The sequence below is a fragment of the Rhineura floridana genome, chromosome 17 (genome assembly GCF_030035675.1).
Source record: "Rhineura floridana isolate rRhiFlo1 chromosome 17, rRhiFlo1.hap2, whole genome shotgun sequence".
NCBI classification, from domain to species: domain Eukaryota; kingdom Metazoa; phylum Chordata; class Lepidosauria; order Squamata; family Rhineuridae; genus Rhineura; species Rhineura floridana.
The window spans coordinates 18,590,563-18,617,229 of record NC_084496.1 but is presented as its reverse complement, the minus strand read 5'-3'; the positions used below and the strand labels follow the sequence as shown (position 1 = coordinate 18,617,229).

General features: G+C 42.9%; 1 protein-coding gene across 1 annotated transcript in view; it reads right to left on the bottom strand.

Annotated features, from left to right (window-relative positions):
- Window positions 1–379: 379 nt before the first annotated feature.
- Window positions 380–26,667, bottom strand: part of FAM20C (FAM20C golgi associated secretory pathway kinase) — a 177,542-nt gene continuing 151,254 nt past the window's right edge. The window contains exons 5-10 of the mRNA XM_061599684.1: window positions 26,543–26,658; window positions 15,947–16,127; window positions 13,655–13,764; window positions 11,942–12,023; window positions 9,907–9,966; window positions 380–2,727 (exon numbers count right to left, since the gene is read on the bottom strand). Of these exons, the coding sequence (XP_061455668.1) occupies window positions 2,475–2,727; window positions 9,907–9,966; window positions 11,942–12,023; window positions 13,655–13,764; window positions 15,947–16,127; window positions 26,543–26,658 (802 nt within the window). The 3' untranslated portion in view covers window positions 380–2,474. The remainder of the gene's footprint in view (window positions 2,728–9,906; window positions 9,967–11,941; window positions 12,024–13,654; window positions 13,765–15,946; window positions 16,128–26,542; window positions 26,659–26,667) is intronic.

Below are 26,667 nucleotides of genomic sequence, written 5' to 3'. Positions count from 1 at the left end.
GAGAACCCTGTTTGAAATCCTGGAGAGCCACTGCCAGTCAGTGTAGACAATGCTGAGTGAGATGGACCAATGGTCTGACTCAGTATAAGGCAGCTTCCTTTGCTCCTACTGGGAATTCATTCTCTGAGTTTGGATGCTTCTAGAACACCATCCATACCCAAGAGAAGGGATGAACAGGCTCAGGGAAACCCCAAGGTTTGCAGAAGTACCCCCAAGAAGGAAACTAAACAAAAAAACCCTTTAGGAGAAAACCCTAAAAGGATGTCTGGGATGACCACATTAGACCTCTCCCCCCAAAGAAAAGGATGATGGGCCTGTTGTGTACCTTTAGCCAACACAACTTTCATCTGAAATTAGAGAAATATAAATCACACAGACTTTCTGGCTACACATTTGCCATTATCTTTATTGCACTGGGACCACATTGCAAACAAATCCACAAAAAAAGGCTGCAAAAGTAAGTCTATTGCTGCTGAAAGCAGCTTTTTTGTTTTATCCTCAATTTTTTTTAAAACTCGTATATGTATATATTTACACAAAAACTATCAAAAGCAAAGTCGGGAAAGCAGCAGCCCTGCTACGACAGTCTAGAGAGATAAGAGCTGCTACTTTCTTATGGATAAATAGTACCATTTATCATTTTTTTCTTTACATCACTTTGTAAAACCACATTCAAGTATTTCTGTCAATGCACAAATTATCAAAATCATTGTCTGACTACTACCTTGCTGTAACTTTGATTACTTCTGTGTGGGATGTCATTTATTGTGCAGGGTTTTTTTTCTTGCCTTTGAAAACAGTTGAGACGTCTTCATCCTTGAAACATTGAGAAGGCGCAGGTGGAGTGGAGGGAAAGCAATTTAAATAAGGTACAGTGAAGGAAACCACTTGAAGGCTAACATAGGAAGCTAATGGTTGATGTGCACATTGAGAAAAAGGCGGCAGGATAACTAGGGGTGGGAGAACCAGTCAATTTCAGTTTCTCATTTTTCCAATCTTATGTTCCATTCTCACATTTCCACATCAGTCTGCTATTTTTTTTTAAAAAAGAACTCCTCCAGAAAAGTCATCTGTATTTTAATGCTAATTTCTGTCCCAAGCAGAAATATGCACATTTTGTATTCAATTCTACTTAATATACGTTTTTGCAACCAATTTGGCCTAATATCATTATTATGAATTTCTGCATTTTGACCTACGCTTCATCCTAGTATACACATTTTTCTACACATTATTTGGCTAGAAATGTACTGCAAAATTTGAAGGAGTGCAAGTTTCAAAAGGATGACTGTGTTTCAGTTTGGGTATTGTTTTGTAATGTGAAACTTAGGCAGGTTCACATATAAATGCCAAATGAACTGAATTTCTCCCCCATCCTTAGGTATTTCCGTTTACAAGACTGTACCATTTCAAGATGTGTGTGGGTAGCTTCTTCCATTTTGCAAATTCCTTGCTCATTGAAAGCTAGCATGTCAGTAATATTCACAGGCCAACCTTCCCCTTGATGTGTTACACTTCCTATGTGCATGCCATTTTGAATTGGGGGTGGATTTCATCATTTCATTCTTTCCCTCCCAACTTGGATTCTGTAATGCAACAAGTCCCAGAAAAGTCATTAACAGTGTAGATGACTTCTTTATGCCCTTTCCTCTAGAAGAAACCCCCCTTCCACCTTGAAATTTGCTATGTAGGTTTGCATTTTTAAAATGAAAACAAATAAACTTTTCTTATATATAAATACAAAATATTAAATAAAGATCTGCTTTCTTTACAAATAAACAAGCTCAAAATGAAAAAAAAAATAAGAAATGAAAAAAGAAGTGCATTTTGCCAGTGGGCAATTACCATTCATTACTGATCTCAAATATTTTCTAAATTATGTTTTTGGGGATCATTTCTTTAAAAAGTGTAGCAATAAGTGCATTTCATTTTCCAATTGCCTAATCCAGAGATAGACAACCCTATCTGGTATGTGTTGCTGGTATGCTTCACCCATGTGCCCTGCATGTGCGTTTCTATGCATGACTGTAGGATAGGGCTTGAGGGCTTGGTTACAAACTCATTGAAGGAACTATAACAACACTGCAGGAGGCAGGGCTTACCAGAAGCTCTGCCCGCAATGTGTAGCACAATGCCATCATGGGCAATGGTAAGAAATAATTTAAGGTCTGCAGGAAGCAGGACTTTATGAAGACTATGGTAACTTAGGAGGCCATATCCACTGAAAACATGGGAACTCCCCAAGGGCCACCCAAACTGCTTCAGCTGGTTACCTGAGTCCCAGAGGCCCTGGCATTGCCCATCCTCAACCTAAATCCTTTGCAGAGTCTACGCCTTATCTACTTTGAAACAATTATAATAGCAATTTCTGAATTCACTGAATTCATGCAGTGGCATACACAGTCCTTCACAAGACTGTTTTGTTTCGTTCTTTCTTTTACAGAGCTAATAAAAACACGGTCCTGTGATTTCTACTACCTCTTGGTTGTCATAGTGTTCATGTCAGTTACAAAGTCATTTTCAACCACGTTGCTGTAACCATCTTTTTCTATACAGTCACTGATGGCCCCAAGGACTATCCGGAGCCTCCTGTCCATTGCTTCGAGGTGCAATTTGTACAAGATGGGTGCAATCTTGTCCTTCAGCAAAGACTCTTCCATCAGGTGACTGAGTTTGTATTCCTCCTTGGCTAGCAGTTGTAATCGCAGGTAGGTGGATTTCCGTATTCTAGGAAAGAAAAAAATAGGCCATCTGAAGGTGAGGCAGGGTTCAAATTTCAGGTGCCATTAAAACGCAAGTTGGAAACCTGTAGCCCTTCAGATGGTGTTAGACTACAACTCCCATCCTCCCTGAAAACTGCCTGTGATAAGGGATGGGCTTTTCTGTAATTCTTGATGTTCAGCTTATCCAGATTTTTTCTTTTAATTCCCATCTCGCTTGATTTCAACAAGGTTTATTTTTTTTTACTGGTTTCACTAAAAATACAAACAATGTGCATGCATTAGTATACGCCTACATGCTCCAGGTTTCCTAAAGTAAACAGCACATAAACAGATTATACAGCCACGAGAGTGGCTGTATACTATAGCCAGCGGGGATTTTTCACATTCCGAAATGTTAAATTGAAAATACCCCCCATGCCATTCTGATGCTTCCCATAAGCTCATTTCAAAACAAAACCTTACATAACTTATAGTCCTGAACTCAGAAACGCTTGCTTAACAACCTTGTCAATGTTCATGGAGATACACAAAACAGTCAGAGAGAACAGACAGTTCAAAGTGTAAAAAGAGAGAGAAAAACCTCAGAGCCCTTTTTGAATTTTTGCTCTGTTCTCATATGTTGAAATTCATTAAAAATCAGCCACGTTCACAGAGTACCTGTAATCCTAATACTGACGTTGCCCCATACTCTGACCTTCATCTGCTGCAGTTTAAAAGTTTAAAAAAATGCCTGGCTGATTTTTAATTAATTTAATAAATTTTGGCTGGGACCCAATGATAGTGCGGAGCATGCTCAGTAAGAACCAACTGTCAGAGTTCTAAAAGCCTCACAGCTGCTGGGCTTGGCTAATCAGAGGGCCACACCCACACCAGACTTTGATTTCATGTGAGACAGTCATGGGTTCCCTCAAAGAATCCTGGGAAGTGTAGTTTGTGAAGGGTGCTGAGAGGAGACTCAGCACATGTCTTCTTTCTATTATTTGGGCTGATTGCAGGGGTTGCCACCACTCACCATATGCTCAGAGGCACGTTACCAAATTCTTCCAAGCTACACAGCAAGTGGATTGGACTGTGAAAGACCAACCCAAGTGGTGTTTGCATTTTGACCAATTTGTAGGGCAGTCCAATATCTCAGAGAGGAGTTCAGGTCTCCTGCTCCCCTGGTGCATTCACTATAGCTTCCCAATTTCCCTGCTTTTTAAAGTTTGATAGAATAGCTGTGGGCAATAGGTATGTTCTTAAACTGCAAGGTTTTTTGCCTATTAGTGAATACATACAGCTATGCATATAACTGTATAAAAATACTTATTTATATTTACAGTATAAACATTATGCTGCAGGAATACAGAACAGTTTGGAGCAGAGCAATCTAGAGCAGGGGCCCTCAAATGGTAGCTGAGGATTCTGGAGGAACATTCCATAGAGTGAACACTAGGGCTGTGGAGTCGGAGTCAGAGTTGTGGAGTCGGACGCAATTTTGGGTGGAGTTGGAGTCAGTAGAAATGTATCGATTCCGACTTCAAAATAAAAACTTTCATAGGAATTTAGGAAAGTTTTCTTCTTCAGAAATTTTAATCAAATAAATATATTTTATCTTCTATCAATCTAGCCTGATGATTCACGTGGTGGTGATGAAATGCCTTGTGCTACCATTTTACTACAGTAAATTTGTTATTACTAGTTAATATATATTTGCCGTTTATGAAGGAGTCGGAGTTGGAGTTGGAGAGTAGAAAAATAGAGGAGTTGGAGTCAGAGTCGAAGGTTTGGTGTACTGATTCCACAGCCCTGGTGAACACAACATGAAAAGCAATCTAGAACGGGGACCCTCAAACAGTAGCTGAGGATTCAGGGGGATAAACACAGAATCTAGCGCAATCTAGAACAAGGGTGGGGAACCTGTGGCCCTCCAGATGTTGGTGTGGACTGACTCTCATTAGCCCCAGGCAGCACAGCCAATACTCAGGGTTGATGGGAGTTATAGTCCAACAGCATACTGTTTTGTTTTTATAATCCTAACTAAAAAACAGAGTGTACTTATTTTTAGAGTCTTAACTGTTTCATCAGTTTTTATAATTGTATATTCTATTGTTGTAATCCGCCCTGGACCTTATGGTAAAGGTCGGACAGCCAAACAATATCTGGAGGGCACTAGGTTCCCCATCCCTGATCTGAAACACATCTGAAAATTACATCCAGAATACCATTTGAAATCCACTACTTCTAATGGAGAGATTCCACTTTGATTATTTTGACTATTATCTCTATCATTAACCGCAGCTCTACCTCTCACTTTTCATCATCTAATTCATAGGTGGGGAACCTTAGGCCTGGGGGCCAAATGCAGCCCTCCATCCTCTCTCTCCAGCCACTGCAACTCTCCTCAGGTCATGCCTCTTCTCCCTAGCATCCCTCAGTGGCCCTACTTTACCACCATCTCCCCAGTGTTTTTTTCTTGACTGGAAGGTATCCTTGAACTCTGATAAAGCTTCTTTTATCTGGATGGAGAATAACAGAAGGGTGTCTGAGTGTTTATAGAAATTAGCCTACTGCACACAGGTAAAAATTTACCTTCACTGCTCCACCCACTTTTTGTATCTGGTCCCACCCACCACTGGCATGTGGCCCTAAGAAGGTTGATCAGAAGAGAATGTGGACCTCGGAATGAAAAAGGTTCTCTACTCCTGAGCTAAACTTGGGAGGCAGTGAAAGTTTTGAAGCAGTGTCTGGAGGATATTCTGGTTTGGGCTCCATCTGTACCATACATTTAAAGCAATATCATACAATTTTAAATAGTCAGGGCTTTTCTCAAAGAATCCTGGGAATGGTAGGTTTTTTTTAAGGGTGCTGGGAGTTGCTGGGAAACTCCTGCTCCCCTCACCAGAGTTCCCTGGAAAGAGGAGTTGACTGCTAAACCACTCTAGCTTCCCCCAAAGAATCCTGGGAGCTGAGAATTGTTCTGAAACCCCTATTCTCCTTACAAAGTGGCCATTCCCAGAGTGGTTTAACAATCAATCCCTCTACCCAAGGAACTCTGGGAACTGTAGTTCTGTGAGGGGAACAGCAACTCTCAGCAACTTTAACAATCTACAGTTTCCAGGATTCTGTGGGGTAGGCCATGACTGTAATAATGATAATGCTTTAAATGTATAGTGCAGACGGGGTCTTGGAGAACAAAGCATCAGTGTAATCTGTTCAACGGGAATCTGCAACAGCTTGAGAGGGCTGTTTGCCTTCCAGCCTCTGGTTGTGGCTCCCCTGGAGGCCTTTGGTTAGCCATTGTGGGAACAAAACGCTGGACTCAGTGGGCCGTTGGTCTGATCCAACAAATGTGCTCTGTTTTGTCCAAAGCTGGTTTTAATTAAATGATAAATGTTAGCCATTTAATTCTGAGGACTGGAATGTCCTCAATTTAAGGAACATATTGTGCTCTCAGAAAGAATCAGGTAACTTGAGATCTCAAAAGATTTCTTCCTTGCTTGGTAGGCATCACCTTGGTTTTCTAGCGGCCAGCTCAAAAGAATGGAAGAACACAATGGAAACTGAGGGGGGGACAGTGCAAGGGTTTAATGAGGGTGAGACTGGGCAAACCTGTCAGTTTCAGCTTCCCTCAGTTTCTCACTTTTCCAGTCTTCAGTTCCAGTTCTCCACATTTCCACACCAGTTTGCAATTTTTTTTAAAATGTCCTCATCAAAAGTCATTATCCCACTCTTCCTCCCAAAGGGAGCCCAGGGCAGCAAACAAATGATAAAGCACTAAGAAACATCTTAAAAAAACCTTAAAAAATATATATATTTAAAAAAATTCCAAAACAGATGTAGACTGGGATAAGGTATCTACTTAAAAGGTATGTTGGAAGAGGAAGGGCTGAAGGCATCAAAAAGACAACCAAGATGGCACCTGTCTAATAATTAAGAGGAGTGAATTTTTTTAGAAATTTTAGTGTGAATTTCTCTTCACATCTTTAGTGCAATTTTGCCTAATATACACACGTTTGGAATCCATTTCTCCTAACAGAATACACTTTTGGAAGTTATCTTCACTAATATCTGCATTTTATATGCATTTTTGTATACATCTCTAGGCTGGAGAATTGCACTGCAAGATTCAGGTTTATTGATTGATTGATTGATTGATTGATTGCACTAGTATACCACCCCATAGCCGAAGCTCTCTGGGCGGTTTACAGCAATCAAAAACATTAAAACAAATATACAATTTAAAACACATATTTTAAAAACAATTTAAAACAGAAGTTTAAAATTTAAAAACAATACAAAAACAATTTAAAACACATGCTAAAATGCCTGGGAGAAGAGGAAAGTCTTGACCTGGCGCCGAAAAGTTAACAGTGTTGGTGCCAGGCGCACCTCGTCAATAAGATAATTTCATAATTTGGGGGCCACCACTGAGAAGGCCCTCTCCCTTGTTGCCACCCTCCAAGCTTCCCTTGGAGTAGGCACCCGGAGGAGGGCGTTTGATCTTGACCGTAGTGTATGGGTGGGTTCGTATCGGGAGAGGCGTTCCATCAGGCATTGTGGTCCCAAGCCATGTAAGGCTTTATAGGTCAAAACCGGCACCTTGAATTGAGCTCGGAAACATATAGGCAGCCAATACAAGCGGGCCAGAATCCGTCTGGTCCCTGTTACCAATCTGGCTGCTGCATTTTGCACAAGCTGCAGTTTCCGAACCATCTTCAAAGGCAGCCCCACGTAGAGTGCATTGCAGTAATCTAATCTGGAGGTTACCAGAGCATGGACAACTGAAGCCAGGTTATCCCTGTCCAGATAGGGACATAGTTGGGCCACCAACCGAAGTTGGTAGAAGGCACTCCGTGCCACCGAGGCTACCTGAGCCTCAAGTGACAGAGATGGTTCTAGGAGAACCCCCAAGCTACGAACATGCTCCTTCAGGGGGACTGCAACCCCATCCAGGACAGGTTGGACATCCACCATCTGGTCAGAAGAACCACCCACTAGCAGCATCTCAGTCTTGTCTGGATTGAGCCTCAGTTTATTAGCCCTCATCCAGTCCATTGTCGCAGCCAGGCACCGGTTCAGCACATTGACAGCCTCATCTGAAGAAGATGAAAAGGAGAAATAGAGCCGCGTGTCATCAGCATACTGATGGCAACACACTCCAAAGCTCCGGATGACCACACCCAACGGTTTCATGTAGATGTTGAACAGCATGGGGGACAGAACTGACCCCTGCGGAACCGATACTGGAGAGTCCAGGGTGCTGAGCAATGTTCCCCAAGCACCACCTTCTGGAGGCGACCTGCCAAGTAGGAGTGAAACGACCGCAATGCAGTACCTCCCACTCTCAACTCAGCTAGTCTCCCCAGAAGGATATCATGGTAGATGGTATCGAAAGCCACTGAGAGACCAAGGAGAATCAACGGAATCACACTCCCCCTGTCTCTCTCCCAACAAAGGTCATCATACAGGGCAACCAAGGCTGTTTCCGTGCCAAAACCAGGCCTGAAACCCGACTGAAATTGATCCAGGTTAGTGAGAATGTCAAAGGATGGCTATGTTTCTGTTTGCATCTTGTTTAGGAAAGTGAAAATTAGGTAAGTTCAGGTTTAAATGTGAACTGAATCAAATTTCTCCCCCAATGAGCGAGAGAGGGAACTTCGAGGGAGAGATTCACAAGCTTCTCTCCCCCTCCCCCAATGCAGTGAGCTATGTATCTGAGCCAAATCTAAACTTTCTGTGGTGTGTGGAACTTGCTTAACTGTCATGCTAAATATGGGTATATGACATGTTTGCTTGTTTGATAGAGTGATGTACAAATGTCCTATTTTCAGATTTTTCTCTGGGCAGAAAGGATGTCAGCTTCAGTGTTCTCTGTATTTCATTTTTCCATTCATAAATTCAGTTCTCCATATTTCTGCAGCAATTTGCATTTTTTTAAAAAAAATCCTCATGAAAATTCATCACATTTTAGTATCTTGGTATGCAATTTTGACAAACGTACATGCATTTGCAAGCAATTTTGCCTAATATAAACTATTTTTGTATGCTATTTTTAGTAACATAAGCATTTGTACACACAATTTCCCCTAATATTTGCATTTTTGTAAATATTGTTTGGTTGAATAATTGAATTCAGATAAGTGTGAATTTGGAAGGATAGCTGTGTTTTGATTCACCTATTGTTTTGGAAAGTGCAAATTTGATAGATTCGCCTTTAAATGGGAACTGAATTGAATTTATTCCTCACGTCACACAGACAATTGGTCATACACTCTGATGCTGATGGGAGTTGGTCCACGACAACATCTGAAGGTCCACAAGTTGCCCATCCCTGTTCTAACTGAAGGAAAGTTTTATTATACCCACATGATAGATTAGTACCTTAGAAAGGGGCCAAAGCTGAGAGAATGGGCTTCCTAGTGACTTGTTGCCTGAGCTGAGATTTCTAGTGATGACTTGAAAGAAAAACCCTAATTCTCTGAACCACTATACTGCACCAGGTGTTCACATGAGTGCTAGCAGAGGCTTCAGAACATGCCCTACCATTGATTAACTCTGTTCTTTGATCTCTCTCTGTAGGTATTCCAAGCCACACCTTTACTCCCTATTTTGCTTAAAACTACTAGTCATTCCTCAGGAGGTGAACACCACTAGGATTGTAAGCAAAACAGGGTTATTAAGAAACAAGAGGGAAATATCAGCACAGTTGGGGGAAGTAACTTTTTTTAAAAAGTACCTAAGGGGTGAGTGTGTGGAAGCCACTCCCTAAACCAACACAAAGAACATGTTCAGTAGCTATAGAGTGAAAAGAAAAATGGAACAGGAAAGGAGAAGAGCAGGATGCCTTACTTGGAGAAAATGTTTGGCTAGAATCCTAAACAGAAGCACAGAGATAATACACTACAACATTTTGTTGCGGGTCTCCCTTATTCTTACTCCTAAATACAACTACAAGCACATTAATAGCATATTCTGTTTTCCTCCTCCTATAGCTTCCCCTAGTAGACTTAAAATGACTTTAGAGTTCCTGGCTCATTTATCTCGCTATCGGTCCCAGGTGGTCATGAGGTACAGTTGTTTCTTGTCAAGTCCCTTGAAACTCTCACCACCACCATACAGCCCAATCCAGTATTTTTCAGCCCCCCAGATATATTCCCTGTTGTGCCACCACTTGCCTCATGACAGACAAGGAAAGGCATACCTGCAGCACTGGTTTAAAGGCACCAAGATGGAAAGCTCGTCATGGGAATATTTCCCGAACCTAAACAGATAAAAATAGAACATCAGGAGTGTATCTGGATGCATCAGTACTGTTTTGCAAATGGCTTTGTTTTACTCAGACCCTAGCTTGCTGTGGAAGGAATGTGGCCACGGCCATCAGCCTCCCTTTCCAGTGTCACCCCCCCGGTGGTGGACGGCAGGTAGGAACCTAGGAAGCTGCCTTTTGCTGAGTCAGACCATTGGTCTATCTACCTCCGTATTGTCTGCACTGACTGGCAGCAGCTTTCCAGGGTTTCAGAAAGCGTTCTCCCCAGTCCTAACTGGAGATGCTGGGGACTGAACCTGGGCCCTTCTGCATGCTCTGTCACTGAGCTACGGCCCATGTCTGCAGGCACTAAGTGATGATGGCAGTCTTTTTCTTCTTCTTATTGATTTATTACCTGCCCTTCACCCAACAGTCCCAGGGTGGGTCACAACAATTTGAAATACAACATTAAAAACAGTTGAAAACAAAGTCCAATCAAAAGAATAGGGTGAGTCCTAAAAACATACATCATGAGTGCCAAAGGGTAGGGCAAAATAGTGCACCTTTACATATGATGAAAGGTGTCAGATGCTTCTCCGTGGGAAGGAAGCTCCACAGCTTAGGGGCCACCACAAAGAATGCCCTCTCCCAGGCCACCACCACCCCTCACCTTCTGAGACCCTCTCAACACCTGAGAGGGTCTGTAGAAAAGGATGAAGTCTTTTAAGATATTTGGGGCCAAAGTTGTTTAGGGCTTTAAACACTAATTGTGAGCCCCTTGAATGAGGCCCGGAAATGAACTGGCAACCAATATATGTAACAAAGCAACTGCTTTACACCACAGAACATTGGGCCACCTACCTTAGTACTGTTTACTATGAGGTGAAGAACATCAGGTCTAAGGGACAAATACAACCCTCCAGGCTGGCCCTTGTGACTGTCCCAGAATCAGAGATTGGAAAAGTTACTTTTTTGAACTACAACTCCCATCAGCCCCAGCCAGCACAGACACTGGATTGAGCTGATGGGAGTTGTAGTTCAAAAAAGTAACTTTTCCAAGCTCTGCAGACTACACCTCCTCTCCTCAGGCTACATCCCTCACTGGCCTTACTTCATCCCCCCTTGAGTGTTTTTGCCTGACTGAAATATGTCCTTGAACTCTGCTAATGACTCCTACTGTTATCCTACTGTACAAAGGTAAAATTTATATTCATCACTCCACCCAACACTATCATGTGGCACCTGGAAGGTTGCCCATAAGGGAATGTGGCCCTTGAGCTGAAAAAGTTCTCCTCTCCTTATCTACTATACAATGACTAGGAGTCGCTCTCTAGGGCAGCCTTTCCCAACCAGTGTGCCTCCAGATGTTGTTGGACTACAACTCCCATCAGCCTCAGCCAGCATTGCCAGTGGTCAGGAAAGATGGGAATTGTGGTCCAACATCATCTGGAGGCACACTGGCTGGGAAAGGCTGCTCTAGGGTTTCAGACTAGAATCATTTTCAGCACTATCAGGAGATGCTGGGGATTGAATCTGAGACTCTACATGCAAAACACGTGCTCTACCACTGAGCTATAGCCCTTTAGCAATGTATGTATCTATGAAGCGGAATATTTAGGTCCAGCCCTTGTACTTTTAAGAGGGATAGAGGAAGGATACCAGAGAGCAGCTTTTGTTGTCAGGGACCTACATATATTAAGTTTCCCCTTCTGTACAATTAAAATGATAAGAACTTTCTCAGGCTCTGGGACATGGTAGGCCTATGCATTCATCTGCAGGAATCAACAAGCAGCTGGATGTGGGGCTTATTTGTTTATTGTGACACCTTTAAGGATAAAGTGGCAAGTGAGTAAAATAAAAAAAGTTAATTAAGTCATTAGGATCCTTCCCACAGGGCTGTTTGCTCTGTGAGGGAGGGGGTTAAAATGTTGGCGAAAATCAAATAAATATATTGGTTAACAAAAGAAAGAAAAGAAAAGCCAACAATTACCCTCTTCCATTGTCTAAGTGGATAATAAATGTCTCATTTCCAAACTTCTCAAAGGTTTCGTAGTGATGTCGATCCATGTTGCCTATAAAGAAAAAACAAGAGGGGAAAACACCAAATACTTATTACATGTCTCAAAGACTGGAAAAGCAATGTTGCAAATATTTCTGTCAAACTTTGGCTGCATTCACACATTATGATAAACCAGGGGTGGGGAACTGGATCTGGCCAGTGGGATGGGCTGCTAAGTCTCCTATTGCCCATGGGACAATGTTGATAGGTCATCATCATGACATCAGGTGATTGATACCTGTCAAAATTCAAGGAGGTTGCTGTCACTGATTGGTGCTCACAGCAACCTTCTTTGAGGATGCACTTTTAGTGCCAATCACCTGATTGGCGCTGGGAAATAACTTTCACTAAGAGGCTTGCTGTAACTAGGGATATAAGGAAGCAGCAATTTCTATCCTGAATTGTGTTCAGCGCCATTTTCACTGCAGTTTGGCTTCCACTAAAACCTGTTATTTGTCTCGTTATCTGTGATGTCCACAGCTAACACAATGTTAATTACAATGCATTTCAGTGGAAGGGACACTTCAAAAACAATGTGAAAATCAATATAATCATTTTCATAATGTTTGTGGACTAAGAAAACATTGATAGCAAATACCTCTTGTGTGTGATTTCTCTTCCTGAACTTGGAAGAACATGCAAATTGTGGCAATTTCCACTCACATTTCCAACATAATTCTCTGACATTCCTAGCTGCAACTGTTGATCAGATCAGATGATCAGTGGTCACAGGGAGCCACTTCTGAGTCTGCCTGGAGGAAGCAATTTGAATCCCAACCTCCAAAGAGATTTTGACTCCAAATGGATTATTTCTTTCTGCACTAAGGAGCAGCTATAGTAACCATAAAACCAGAAGACCATTGTACTTTGAGGTTTAGATTGGTGCACAACACTTGCTCCTTTCATGCCTAGGGATCCTTTCTGGGCCAGAAGGCATATAATTGGCTAATGTCTGCTTATAATATTATTTTGTAGAAATACTCTCTGACTGCCATATAAGTGATATATGCAATGTGCCCTACAACATGTCAAGTTTGGTATATTTGGGAGCTTGAATCCATGGTTATTAAAAGCCATTATATGAGGCTTGTGGTGGTAACCAGAGCTAGTAAGTAGAAGATTTTCCTTCAAGAGCTAAATTAGCTTACTTGAAGTTCTCACGGTGCTGGGCTGTGAACTGCAAGCTCATTAGTGTGAGAACTCGTGCTGGGTAGCAGGTATATTATCAGATTGTTATGACTTGGGCAGTGTGAGAGCATGAGATTACAGTAAACAAGAGATAAGCTTATTGTCTCGTGCTCTGTACCTGCTGTTTGCAATTGGGGAAACTCACTAGCCAGCTACAGATCTTAGCCACTTCCCATGTGTTATCACTCATGGGAGGTGCGGCTTATTAGCATCCAAGAATATAAAACCATCCCATGTTAGAACTCAGCATGGACCCAAGCTTCTAGGATGGTGTGCTGTGGACCAAAGCTCTGGTAGGGACATCTTTGTTGTCATTCTGAAGGGTTCCTTGACAACAGAAAGAATGTAAGATTAACTGCTTTGATTTCTGTATCTTTATACTTTGTTTAGTAGTTAATAAACCTATGGTTTTTCACCCCATCTGTGTTATTTTATCCAAATTTACAAAGAACATACCCATGAGAAAGTCAAAAATGGTCATATCCATTATATCCAAAACTCGGGTCCCCCTGTCATAGGGTGGTGTTTGTTTAACCTCTTCACAATAGTCTGGATCCACTTCCCACCTGGGGAGAAACAACAGAGTTAGGAGAGTTTAGATGGAAAAGTGCATGTCTTTTCAATATTAAAGTCAGTATAAGCTTTGTCCTTGAGTCCAAGGTACACAGGGGAAAATATTCAGGACTTTCAGGTGTGAGTCCCAATTTTGTGTGTGCATGTGTATGATACATGCATGTATCTGCCCCCTGCTTGCTTCACTTGCCAATCCCCCCACCCCCAACATACACACCCCAAGCATCCCTAAACACAAATACACACTCCTGCAAATACACCCCCCTAAGCACCCCACTCCCCTTGCCAACCCCCCCTGCAATTACCCTTAGTGCCTCTAGGTTCTGGTGTGCACCGGCCACTATGGGCCTGTCAACACTTCTCGCCTGTTCCTGAGCTGCGTTGCTGCCCCCACTACTGCTTCCTCCCCCCGACAACCAGCACTGCCATGCGCTGTGAGCCATGCCACACAGAGTGCCTAGGCCACTTCCCCACCTGGGAAGCCTGCCTCCTGCCCAGGCTGCCACTGCCGCCGTTTGCCCCCAGCCACTTACCCTCTGCTCACTCCACACCTGCCCACTCGCCTCCCTTACCTTGCACCCAGCCATCCTTGCTCACTCAGGCCTTGCCTCACTTGCTGCCCTGCCACCGCCCCTAGCCCCAACGTGACACTGTGTGACAGTGTGATAGCTTAGGAATATATTATATTGTGAGATATAGGCACAACCAGAAAAAAGCTGACAGCCAATGTGGTATATAGTGACTAGTTTTAGACTAATTTATTTGTTTAGTAAGATTTATATACTGTTTAATAAAAAACCCCACTCTTAATCATACAAAAAAGTATAAAATATTAATTAAAAATAGCAAGAAAAACACTTTAAAAACAGTAGACTTAATAAAATTATTAAAATACAGATAAAAATGTATAGTTTTTAAAAAAGCAATGAATGTACATAATCAAATTACACATCTGGATAAGCTTGCCTAACCAAAAAGGTTTTTAGCAAGCATCAAAAACAGGACAACAAAAGCACCTTGCTATGATCCACCAGTGATTTGTGCTGAACTTCTACAAGGTCTTGAAGATCAAGGGGGAGGGGGGAAATGGAGGAAAAGCCAACCCTTTGTTGCAGAGCAGTTTGAAAGCTTCAAAAAGAAAACAGTTACTTCTATGCTCTTGTATGCCAGTGGGGCAGAGCTGCAGTGCTTGCTTCTTGGCAGGTGGGGCACTGTAGCTTACTGGTAGGAAGAGGGAAGAGGTGGTGGGGAGGAGCAAACACACTGACAGAGCCAATCCAGTGCCCCTGCTGGTGTGTTTGCACTGCGCCAGTCTCCCCACCACCATGCCTCTCTCCCTCCTGGTAAGCGACCCACTTCCCGGGAAGCTAGCACAGTGGGTCTGCCCCCCCCCGTGAGCCGATTCTGTTTGGTACAGCTGTACTGATGCATGCATTCTTTAGAGCTGGATCTAAATGCAACTCCTTCTGCACCTCAATGCACGTGTATAGAGATGAGGTCTGAAAAAAAGGGAAAAAACACGGGGGGGGGGATTGGGCCAGATTTCTCCCTTCCCAGACTTTCACCTTTTTTATTCTGGTACAGCTGTATCTCAATGCAGGAGGAGCTGGATTATAGCAAATGTAAGGTGAAGGGCTGTAGCTCAGTGGCAGAGCATCTGCTTTGAGTGCATAAGGTCCAAGATTCAATCCCTGACATCTCAGGTGGGGCTGGGAGAGGCCCCTGCCTGAAATCCTGGAAAGCCGCTGCCAGTTAGGGTAAACAACACTGAGCTAGATGGAGCATTGTATAAGTATAAGGGAGCTTGCTATCTCCATGCTTCAATACAGATGGAATGGACTACAGACATTGCTGAGCTTTCATTTTGAAGCTTTTCAAGTAAACTCCCATATGGAGGTTACGAGATCGGGGGAGGGGGGAAATCAGTTAATTGAATTAAATAAAAGTGCTGGCCTGATAGATCAGAATGATTTCTGATTTTACTCTGTTAAAACTCCTCTGGAGCCAACTGAAGCCAATAGGAGTGTGCCCATGGTTTTCAGCAGGGTATGAATTAAAGCCTGGCAACAAAACAATGGAAACCTAATTGCTTGCTGCTCATATGTGACTTGACAAAAGCTGCCACTCGGGTGCTTGGAAGTCCTTTTAAAAAAAACAACCAACAGGAATACTAACTCTGCTTTCTTTCGTTTGTGGTAGGAGCGTCTCCACGGATTCCTCCAGGTTTTTCTTTTGGCTAAAGAAAGGTCTGGCAGAAAGGCCGCAAGGGAGCCTTCGATCTGATCTGGTTTCCCGCAAAGAGCATGCTCAGTGGAGCAGTAGTAAGAGCACTCGCCGTAGAAACAGATGTTGTTGGCTGCGGAAAGTGAGAGAGAGAGGATGAGGAAGTCTTCTTTACCTTGGCTGTTGTAAGGGCACATCAGAAGGATACATTGATAAAAGCAGGACCTGCAACAAAATGTTGCAGCGTATCCTCATTTCCTACCCAGAATGCTTTGCTTCAGGGTTCCTGTCAGACAGCCCATGCTCTTTTCCAGAATACGCCATTCCATCCACAACCCTCTTTTTTCCTGTTTTTCTTTTCCAACTGACACTCAACATCCCATGGCTACTGAGCATGCTCAGTCCTCACTGGGCTGAGTTTATGTTTTTTTGTCCCTGCTAATTTTTTTTGTAATGTACTTCTACAGACCTCAGATTTCTTGAGCATGCCAGGCCTTTTGTTTTTCAGAGGCCTCATCTAGGCTACAATCCTATCAGCACTCACCAACTGAGCCTGCTATAAGCAGCAGTGATTGATAATTTATTTAGTTTGCCACATTTCTATGCTGCCTTTCTGCTGACACACTCAAGGAGGTTTACTATTTGCAGTAAAGGCTTAAAGACAGATGCAAAGGGTTTGGGGGAGGAACAGGGACTGAAGGAGAACATTCATGTATCGACCCTTTCCTACAGTTACATGATGAAGCTACATAATAAACAGGTGAAATGGTCGTTGTAGGAGGCATTTCTGGGATGTGAAGAGCCCATCCCACCAATCTAATGGAGCAGGCCTCAGTGACTCACTTCTCCCTCTAATGTGGGTCCCCAGACGTGGTTGGAATACAACTCCCATCATCTTCAGTCAGGACTCGGGGACAATGGGATTTGTAGTTCAATAACATCTGGAGAGCCAAGGTTGAAGAACAAAGCTCCAATGCAGCCAGGGGGAACAGCTGCTGATGGCAGACGTTCTGAGAAGGGGGGAGAAAAATGACAGTTGGTTCAGCCTGGCCAATGGAAACAGGCCTCCCTGTCTCACCCTCACTATTCTATCTGTATCTGTAACAAATGTGTGTGGGGCAGTGCTGGACTGTATTGTGACTCTATTGGCTTCAGACTAGATATAAGGAAACCTGCCCAACTTTACTCTAGAATTAATCCAGAGGAAAATGGGATTTCTCAACATCTGCACAACTAATTTGCACTGCAAATCATGCCCAAATAGGTAGATTAGACCAGATCCTGGTTTTATACCCTGACTTGTTAATGCATCACCATTTGCTATGCGCAGACAAAGCAGTGAACCATGGTTTTGTGGTTAATGTAAGTTTCAGACACAGCAATGAACCATGGCTTGTTGATAAACAGGAGCAGAAACTTAAATCTTAACCCCCTTCCGGATGCAAAGAGGAGGAGAAAGAATGCAAACATGTTGGCTCATTCAGATAACAACAAAGCTTGACCCAGGCCACAGTGTCATCACAGCCCTGGAGTAAGACAACATTCCTGGTTATACTAATGAAATATCCATCACTGTGATGGGGAAGAGCAGATGAAGGCCCCATCTGCGCTATACATTTAAAACACTACAAGCTTCAGTTCCCAGGATAGTGCTTTGAATGTTGGGGCTTTCTTCCATTCTACCATATTCTGGATGAATTGTTGCTATTTGGAAGGTATTTTCATTGGCTGTTTTTCTAGGGTTACACATGGCCTTTCCCAGGAAGTGATGTGGCTTTTACAGGAAGTGATATGGCCTTGATGGCCACTTGAGGCCATATATATCAAGACAGTACAGCTGTGCCACTTCCAGCTGCATGATCAAATGATCCTGCATCAGGGAAAAGGGGGCTTAGCATTTCAATATCTCAATAAACAGAGATGGGGAACCTCAGAGCTGTGGGCCTAGGTAGGCCTAGTATGGGTCCCAAGGTTGTTCCTCACAAACCACAATCACCTACCCCCCCCACAGGATATCATATGTGATGACAAGTTTGGGTCACGTATGGGTGCAGCTACAAAGGAACCAACGAGAGCTGCCAAGCAGCCCCGCTGGGATTGGCTGCAATAGTGAGTTCCTCTAGTGGGCTGCCTAGCGTTGCTAGGTCAGAAGCATCCCAAACCTTGAGATTTGAAGGATAGGCCCTAGTGATGTCATGGGGGCATGCCCTAGTTATGTCATAGGGGGCGTGCCCTAGTGATGTCATTAAGCATTATACTTTAAGCATCAACCACAGTTGCTTGGAGCATACCACTCAAACAAAAAAAATTATCTGATTGGAAATTAAGATAGAAATCATAGCTAAATGAGGGTGTTTCCAGGTACAACTGAAGTGATGGAATCATTCCTTCTCACCTGCTTAGAGAGCCTGGGTAAGGAACTAGTCTACTTGTTTCTGGCAAGAAGGGTTTAAGTGCCCTCAAGCCAGGCCAGTCACCAGAAGGCCATTGTAGGAAGAAAGCCTAGTGTTGTGGGGATGTTAGATGGGAGCACTCAGGAGTAAAGATGGATGCCCCTGAAGGCTGTAATTCTAAACACACTTATTAAGGGACTAAGCCCCATAGAATTCAACAGGACTTACTTCTGAGTAGATATTGTTAGGATTGTGCTATTGGTAAGGCTTGACTAGGGATCCTCTGCAAAAATATCCATATCCAAGCAGGGTTGGCAACCCCCTGCCTGGAATGCCCTACCTGCCTTTTAACGTGGCTGCTCTAAACTTCTTTATAGACTTGACCCTTTACTGTGGAGAGAGGTTTGAGAAATAAGTAAGAGTTAAGAAGATTCTCTACCCTTTGCTGCCTACTCTATGGGCTGCTATAAACTCACTTTGACAGCAACCCAATTCCAGTGAGTAATAATTAAGAGAAAACACACAAGGTTTGGTCTACCTTCACAAGCAGGAGATTGGGAACAGTAGCAATTGAAGCCACACTTCCCAGTATGTGAATTCTCTTTTACCACTGTTGGGCAAGAAACAAACCATCATGCAAACAAGAAGATGCATCATCAGTGGGTTTAAGGCGGTTGAGCTCAGCACATGTTACCACTATTGTTGTTTCTATGGATGCAGAGGTAAATGAAATGCAAATAAAAAAAGACAGTGATGATTTCTTAAATGCAATACCATACCAACCACAACAAGATTCCTATGAGTAAGACAGAAAATTCAGCAATGCAGTCAGGGTTTCTAACCAAACTAAAAAAAATCTTGGCAGCCAGTCATCCAAGGTCACAGAAAACCTCATGCAGCACAAGCTGACCTGGGGGCTGCAGTTAGTGCAGAATGCTGTGGCACGATTGCTGACATGAGACACTATCAGCACATAATACCTCTGCTCTGAAATCTGCACCGGTAGCCAATTTGCTACCAGGTCAAGTTCAAGATGTGCTTTCCATGTCATGGGTTCCACAATGTTGTGCTCTTGTAAGAAATTGATCCTTTTGTGTGGCAGTACCTACGCTTTGGAACTCCCTGCCTATTTATATTAGGCAGGAGCCTTCATTGTACTCATTTTGGCACCTGCTAAAAATATTTTTGTTTAGGTGAGCCTACCCAGGCATGTAGAAACTATTTTTTTTATCTCATTGTTGAGATAAAATTTTTAACTTATTGTTGGTTCTATTATTTTGAATGTTTTTAAATACCTGTCTTTAACTGTTTTTGCCAATAATTTTATTGTTTTAATTCCTGCTATATACCGCTTTGAGGTTTTTTTACAATAATGTAGTAAATAAATGTTGTAAATAAATCACATAAATAAATTTCAGAGTCACTGTGGCCCTTGGGTCTCTTTCCTCTTTTATACCGAGTCAGGCCATTCAGTACCCATCTAGCTCAGTACTGATGACATGGACTACCATTGGCTCTCTGGGATTCCAGGCAATAGTCTCTTCCAGAGATTGAATTTTGAACTTTTGCATGCAAAGCATGTGCCCTACCACTGAGCTACACCCTGTTTAAAATAGTATCTTTTAAAATTGTTCTTTTCAGTTCACTAATAAATTCACAGCATACTAGAGCAGATCCACACCATGCATTTAAAGAACATTCAACATACATTTGAAGCACATGAATCCCACCACAGAATCATGGGAACTGTAGTTTGTTAAGGGTGGTGGGAACTATAACTATGAGAGGGAAACTACACTTACCAAGATTCTTTAGGGGAAGTTATGTGCTTTAAATGAGATTTGGATATGTTTTAAATGTATTATGTGGATCTGTATTACTTCATAAATTTTGCTGGCATATAAATCATTTTAATTAAATTTTAAAATGGAAATAAGCTACAAGGTTTAATGGGTGACCATGGACTGGGTAACTATCTCTCAGCCTAATCTGCCCCTCAGAGTGAAGACAACAGAGGGGGGCCATGACACCCCAAGGAAGAAGGGCATTTAAAATGTAGAGGAAATAATCATTTGTAAATAATAATTTACAACTATAGTGTGAAATCAGATACATATCAATACATAGTATGAAGAAATATTTATATAAGCATGAATGTCAAATATATTTATTATTTATGCAACCTGTAAAGATATTTATAGTGCAATCCTATGCATGTTTACTCAAAAGTAAGTTCCAATTTATTCAGTGGGGCTTACTTAGACAGAGAAGCATGCACAGGACTTCAATTCAGTGGTAAGAAACTTCACTCACCCAATCTAAAATTCAGAATCATACCATGTTAAGCTGTTCTGCAACTGTTTTATACTTGTTTTATGGTTACTGGATTTTAAATGGCTTTATTTCTTGTTGTGAGCTGCCTTGGTTTCCAACCCTACCTCACAGGGTTGTTGGAAAGATTCCATATACACACACAGTGGAGATGTAAAAATACATACACCCCATATAATAGTTTATTGTCAAAACCAGTTGGCCACTGCAGACAGGTTTTTTTAAAAAATAAGTATTAGTTTCCTGCCAAATAAAATCAGTGACACCTAAGTAACTGCTTAAAAAAAAGGATTGGAGGGGTAGAGATAGATTTACAAACAATCCTTTGATATGTTTACTCAAAAGTCCCACTGATTTTCAGCACAATCCTAACCATGTCTACTCAACAGTAAGCCCGACTGAATTCAATGGGGCTAGCTTAGCTCTCAGGTATGTGGAATTAGCACATACTGGGAAGGTTTTCAAAACGGGTTATGAATAAGACGAATGACCTTCCCTCTTCAACAGTTCAGTTAAATTTAAACTTGCTTGACTCCTTAATTAGAAAAGTATAACACTGCAGCATGTACACGTTTTAAAACCTAAGTTCAAAAATGATTTGAAAGATAAAATATATAATGTGCCATTTTCCCAAACAGTAAAAAACCCCTGCATTTATACTTTTATGCCTACCAAGATCTTGCTGTGATCTTCTGTTGTAGTGCAATCCTGTGCATGTTTACTCAGAAGCAAGTCCCAATCCTGTACACAGAAAGTACTCTTTATACTGCTGAAAACAATATATTTACTGAATTCCTCATGTGAGACAAGCAGGAAAGGAAACTGTGGGTTTAGCTATTGCCTGGGGGTTAACAAATCTTGTCAATCACAACCCTGACTTCATGTATTGGCTAAAAACCTGAAAGGGCAGGGATTAGAGCAGCTGGTACTAACAGAAGTTGCGGGTGGGGGCTGACATTTTGGTTTATATCTTTTGAACCAGATCACCTAGAAATTTAATTTAAAAAAAATGAAAGCAAAGGGTCTGGAGATTAAGGTGAGTCACCTGGAGAGAACCCCCAAAAACCGGAGTCTCTGGGTGAAAACTGGAGACCTGGCAACCCTAGGGCTGGTGCACTGAATCCAAGTCACTTCTTATGCAGAGGAGGAAATGCTCTGTTTTTAAATGGAGATGACTGGTGCTAAAAAGTAGGGTGAAGTGGCAGATAATGGTGGGTGGCAGAATGTGGGATGCGCATTTTGGGCTGGCCATCAGTCATAGTGCCCTGTTGAGTAGCTGCCTATGCAGAGAAAACCCTGGTTCTTTTTGCTACTTAATGTGTGGAAAGTGTATCTTGTTAGGCTTAGTGGTATTGCTTGCATAGGTAAGTATTTTTTGGCAGGTTCAAAACCCGGAGAGCGATAACAATCTAACGTGCATTCAAAGGAGACGTGAAGAGATCTTAATCTTTCTCTCCTGGGTAACTCGAGCAGATATGCTATTGTTTGTTTACCCGGAGCAGCGGGGGAATGCAGGGGTGGAAATCCATAAACCCCAGTGATTGGTTAACATGAACAAAAGCCCCAGTACTTACAGACTATGTAACATTGATTTTGGTAAACCACTGCTTCAATTACTCTAAAAACTATGGCTGACACTGTTAATATCTCTTTTTGCTACTAAATTACCACTCATCCATTTCATGCCTGGAGTTATAGCAGTCGGCCCAACTGCAAAAGGAAGTATCAATGCATTTAAATAATTACTGACCTATTTCCATTCTTCATGTTTAGTCTAAAGTGCTCCTCTCTTCTTTATTCTTTCCAAACATAGCAGTGTGTATCGACTGGCCCTGCTTTTTTCCTCTTTGTCTCTCTGCTTTCAGGCAGGTTTTTTTGAACAAAAGACTGATCCCTTCAATGGAAAGTAATTCTTGAACAAATTCACTCTGGCAGTTTTTCAGCCCAAAGCAAGCTGAAGAAACTCCCAAATGTGTGTGTGTGTAGACCATAGGTGAGGAAGCTGCAGCCCACAGGCCAATCTTCGCCAGATGGGGTACCCAAGTTGGCCCACGAGGCTATGTCCTTCAAATCATGCCCACCTGCCCATCAGTTGATGTCCCGGCGTGATGTCAGCTGCTGCTACTGCTGGGTTCAATCCTGCTGGATGCTGCTTTGCTAGTATGTTGCCCGTGGGGAACGAGCTGGTGAAGAAGACCCCTCTTCCTCCCCATGTGTCAACTTTGACAGGTAAGGGCCCACCTATCAGTCACTGGATGACAGCAGATGATTCACAGGTGAGTGGCCCCACCTACATATTAAAGTTGCCCAGTGGGGGAGAAAGTTCTGGCCCTCCAGGCCAAAAAGGTACGTAGGGAAAGCAAGGAGGGAGGCACCCCAAATGTACCTCAGATGAAAAGAGGGAAAACCCTCAAAGTACTTAACCAGCAGACAGCCAAAAATGAAAACAAAAGTGGTTTTATTGCTGTCCGACGTGTTTCGGGTAACAAAGACCCTTTATCAAGGGCAATCTAGTGCAAGTCTCACACCGGTGTAGCAAACTAACAGTAAGAAGTAGAACTGCAGAGGCAACTCAGGAACTTTAAAACAAAAGAAGCCAAGGAATTCACTGTTCTGGCTGCCAGCAAAGAAACCATCTCCTTCCAATCCTTATATAATTCTAGACATTCATAGAACAGCTCAGCTTGTATCTATCTCTATTTTTGTTAGCTAGAGGAATTCAATTAATAATTTTGAATAGCTGCAAATTGGGCTTGCTTGAAATGTTTGCACGGCAATGATCTAGCTTCCTGTTCCCCCCTTCTTTGACAGTCAGCTGTTATTAACAAAAGTCATCAGAGGTCTCTCTATGAATGCCCAAGTTCATTAAGTCTTCCAAGCATAAAGATGGTATGAAAGTTGGCTTCAAAAGGCAATGATTAAGAAGACGTCAGGAAACTATAGCAGGCCTGGCATGAATAAGGATGAAGGGTTGGATTCTGGAGGAAATGGAGGGCCATAAACTCTATCCTGCATGAGACTTGGATGAAATTAACCAACTCTGGGTGGAATGACACATTTACAATGTACAGCAGATGCCTGTTCACACATCAATTGCATGTAGGACACTCACAGTTCGTCACAGTTTGTTTGACTCACAGTTGGGCTGTGCTTCTTGCCCCACCTCTCTCTGCTAGCTCCACCCACCCATGATCACACATTCAGTGTCGTTGTCTGCAAGGGAACTCCTATGTGCAAATAGCTGCTCACGCATAAGGGTCAACACAACTGAGTGGGATTCCAGACTGCACATGCTGTGCTAGGTCTAACAGATGGGGAGATGCAAGATGGGGCTATTGGTTTCATCAGGTGTGTACGTTTAAGAACATGAGAAGAGTCCTGCTGGATTAGACCAATGGTCCATCTTGTTCAGCATCCTGTATCATACAGCAGCCAGTCAGATGCAGAAGCAGGGCATGACAGGAATAGTTGCTCTCAGAATCTAGTCTTCAGTAGCACAATGTCTTTGAACATGGAGGCTCCATGTTAACAGCCACTTTGATCTAGTATTTGCTATGAATTTGTCCAAGCTTCTTTTAAAGGCATCTGAGCCAGTGGCCATCACCATATCTTGTGGCAGTCAGTTCCATAAATCGTATGTCATTTATTTATTTATTTATTTAATTAAGCTTATATACCGCCCGACTAGCAACAGCTCTCTGGGCGGTGAACATTAAAAATACAATAAAAATAACACAATACAGTATATCACAATACAAAACTGTACAAAAAACTGTACAGTCTAAAATGAAAATATAATAATTTAGAATTAACAGGAATTAAAATGCCTCAGAGAAGAGAAAGGTTTTAACCTGGCGCCGAAAAGATGATAGTGTCGGCGCCAGGCGCACCTCCTCGGGGAGACCATTCCATAGTTCGGGGGCCACCACTGAGAAGGCCCTAGATCTTGTCACCACACTCTGGGCTTCCCTATGAGTCGGAACCCGGAGGAGGGCCTTCGTAGTAGACCGTAGTGGACGGGCCGGTTCATATCGGGAGAGGCGTTCCGACAGGTATCGTGGTCCCGCGCCGTATAAGGCTTTATAGGTAAGTACCAACACTTTGAATCTGGCCCGGAAGCATATTGGAAGCCAGTGCAAATGGGCTAGCACAGGTGTTATATGCTCAGACCGCTTAGTTCTTGTTAGCAGTCTGGCCGCCGCATTTTGCACTAGCTGTAGCTTCCGAATCGTCTTCAAAGGTAGCCCTACGTAAAGTGCATTGCAGTAGTCCAGACGCGAGGTTACCATAGCATGTACCACTGATGTGAGGTCCTCCTTACTCAGATAGGGACGTAGCTGGGCTACCAACCGAAGTTGGTAGAATGCATTCCGGGCCACCGAGGCTACATGAGCCTCAAGTGTGAGGGAAGAGTCTAAGATGACTCCCAGACTACGCACCTGTTCCTTTAGGGGGAGTGTAACCCCATCCAGGACAGGGTATATATCCACCATCCGATCAGAGAAACCATCCACCAACAGCATCTCAGTCTTGTCAGGATTGAGTCTCAGTTTGTTAGTTCTCATCCAGTCCATTGTCGCAGCCAGGCAACGGTTCAGCACGTCGACTACCTCACCTGAAGAAGATGTAAAGGAGAAGTAGAGCTGCGTGTCATCAGCATACTGATGACAACGCACTCCAAAACTCCTGATGACCGCCCCCAGCGGCTTCATATAAATGTTAAAAAGCATGGGAGACAGAACCGAACCCTGCGGGACCCCACACTGGAGAACCCACGGTGTCGAGCAATGTTCCCCAAGCACTATCTTCTGGAGATGACCCGCTAAGTAGGAGCAGAACCACTGCCAAGCAGTACCTCCAACTCCCAACTCCGCGAGCCTCTCCAGAAGGATACCATGGTCGATGGTATCAAAAGCCGCTGAGAGGTCAAGGAGAATCAATAGAGTTACACTCCCTCTGTCTCTCTCCCGACATAGGTCATCAAACAGGGCGACCAAGGCAGTCTCAGTGCCAAAACCAGGCCTGAACCCCGATTGAAATGGATCTAGATAATCGGTTTCATCCAATAGCGCCTGGAGCTGGTCAGCAACCACACGTTCTAGGATCTTGCCCAGGAACGGAACATTGGCTACTGGTCTGTAGCTGCTGACATCCTCTGGGTCCAAGGAAGGTTGTCATGTGTCAAATTGCCTCCTTTTGTCTCAACTACTGTCCATCCATCGCACTGGGTGACTCTGAGTTCTACTGGAAAGGGAGAAAAAAACTCTTTTCTGTCCACTTTCCCCATGTCATGCAACCCCTTTGTCATCTTACAGAATAAAAGGCAGATCAAAGAAAAGGTGGGCCAAGTTGGCATCTGCTGCAAACAGCAATTGCTTTCCTGCTGGGATGGAGAAACTATGGGCCTCCATGTGTTATTTAGCTCCAACTCCCATAATCCCCATCCAGCTCAGCCAACCTACAGGGATGTAGCCCAACAAAGTCTGGAGGATCAAGGACATCCTGTCCCTGTTCTAGAAGATACAGGACTTGGTAGGAACCATCAAATGGGAACCATTATTAAAATGAGACCTGTTTTTATGGCAAACCTGTTTTATGGGGAGCATGTTCTCTCCTAGTGCCAGCCTCCCTTTATTTTAGTTGTCAGGCAAAAACCTTATTCACCCAGACAGTTTGGGTTTTAATCTGCAGCTATGATGATGGCTGGATGATCGTTTCATCTGGTTGGCATCTGAACTGCAGGATTGCTGCAAACCACTGAGGAATCGATTTTCATAAATATTTAATAGGTAAGTAAAGTGTGTTTCAAAACCCAAGTTCATACCTGGTGAAATGAAAAATGTCCTCCATAGTTTCTTGTCACGTGTAACATCCCTTATTTCTCTGGTCATGTTAACTAATCTGCCTGCAACTGGTGGGACGCGGCGAAAATCCAGGATTCTTGGGGGG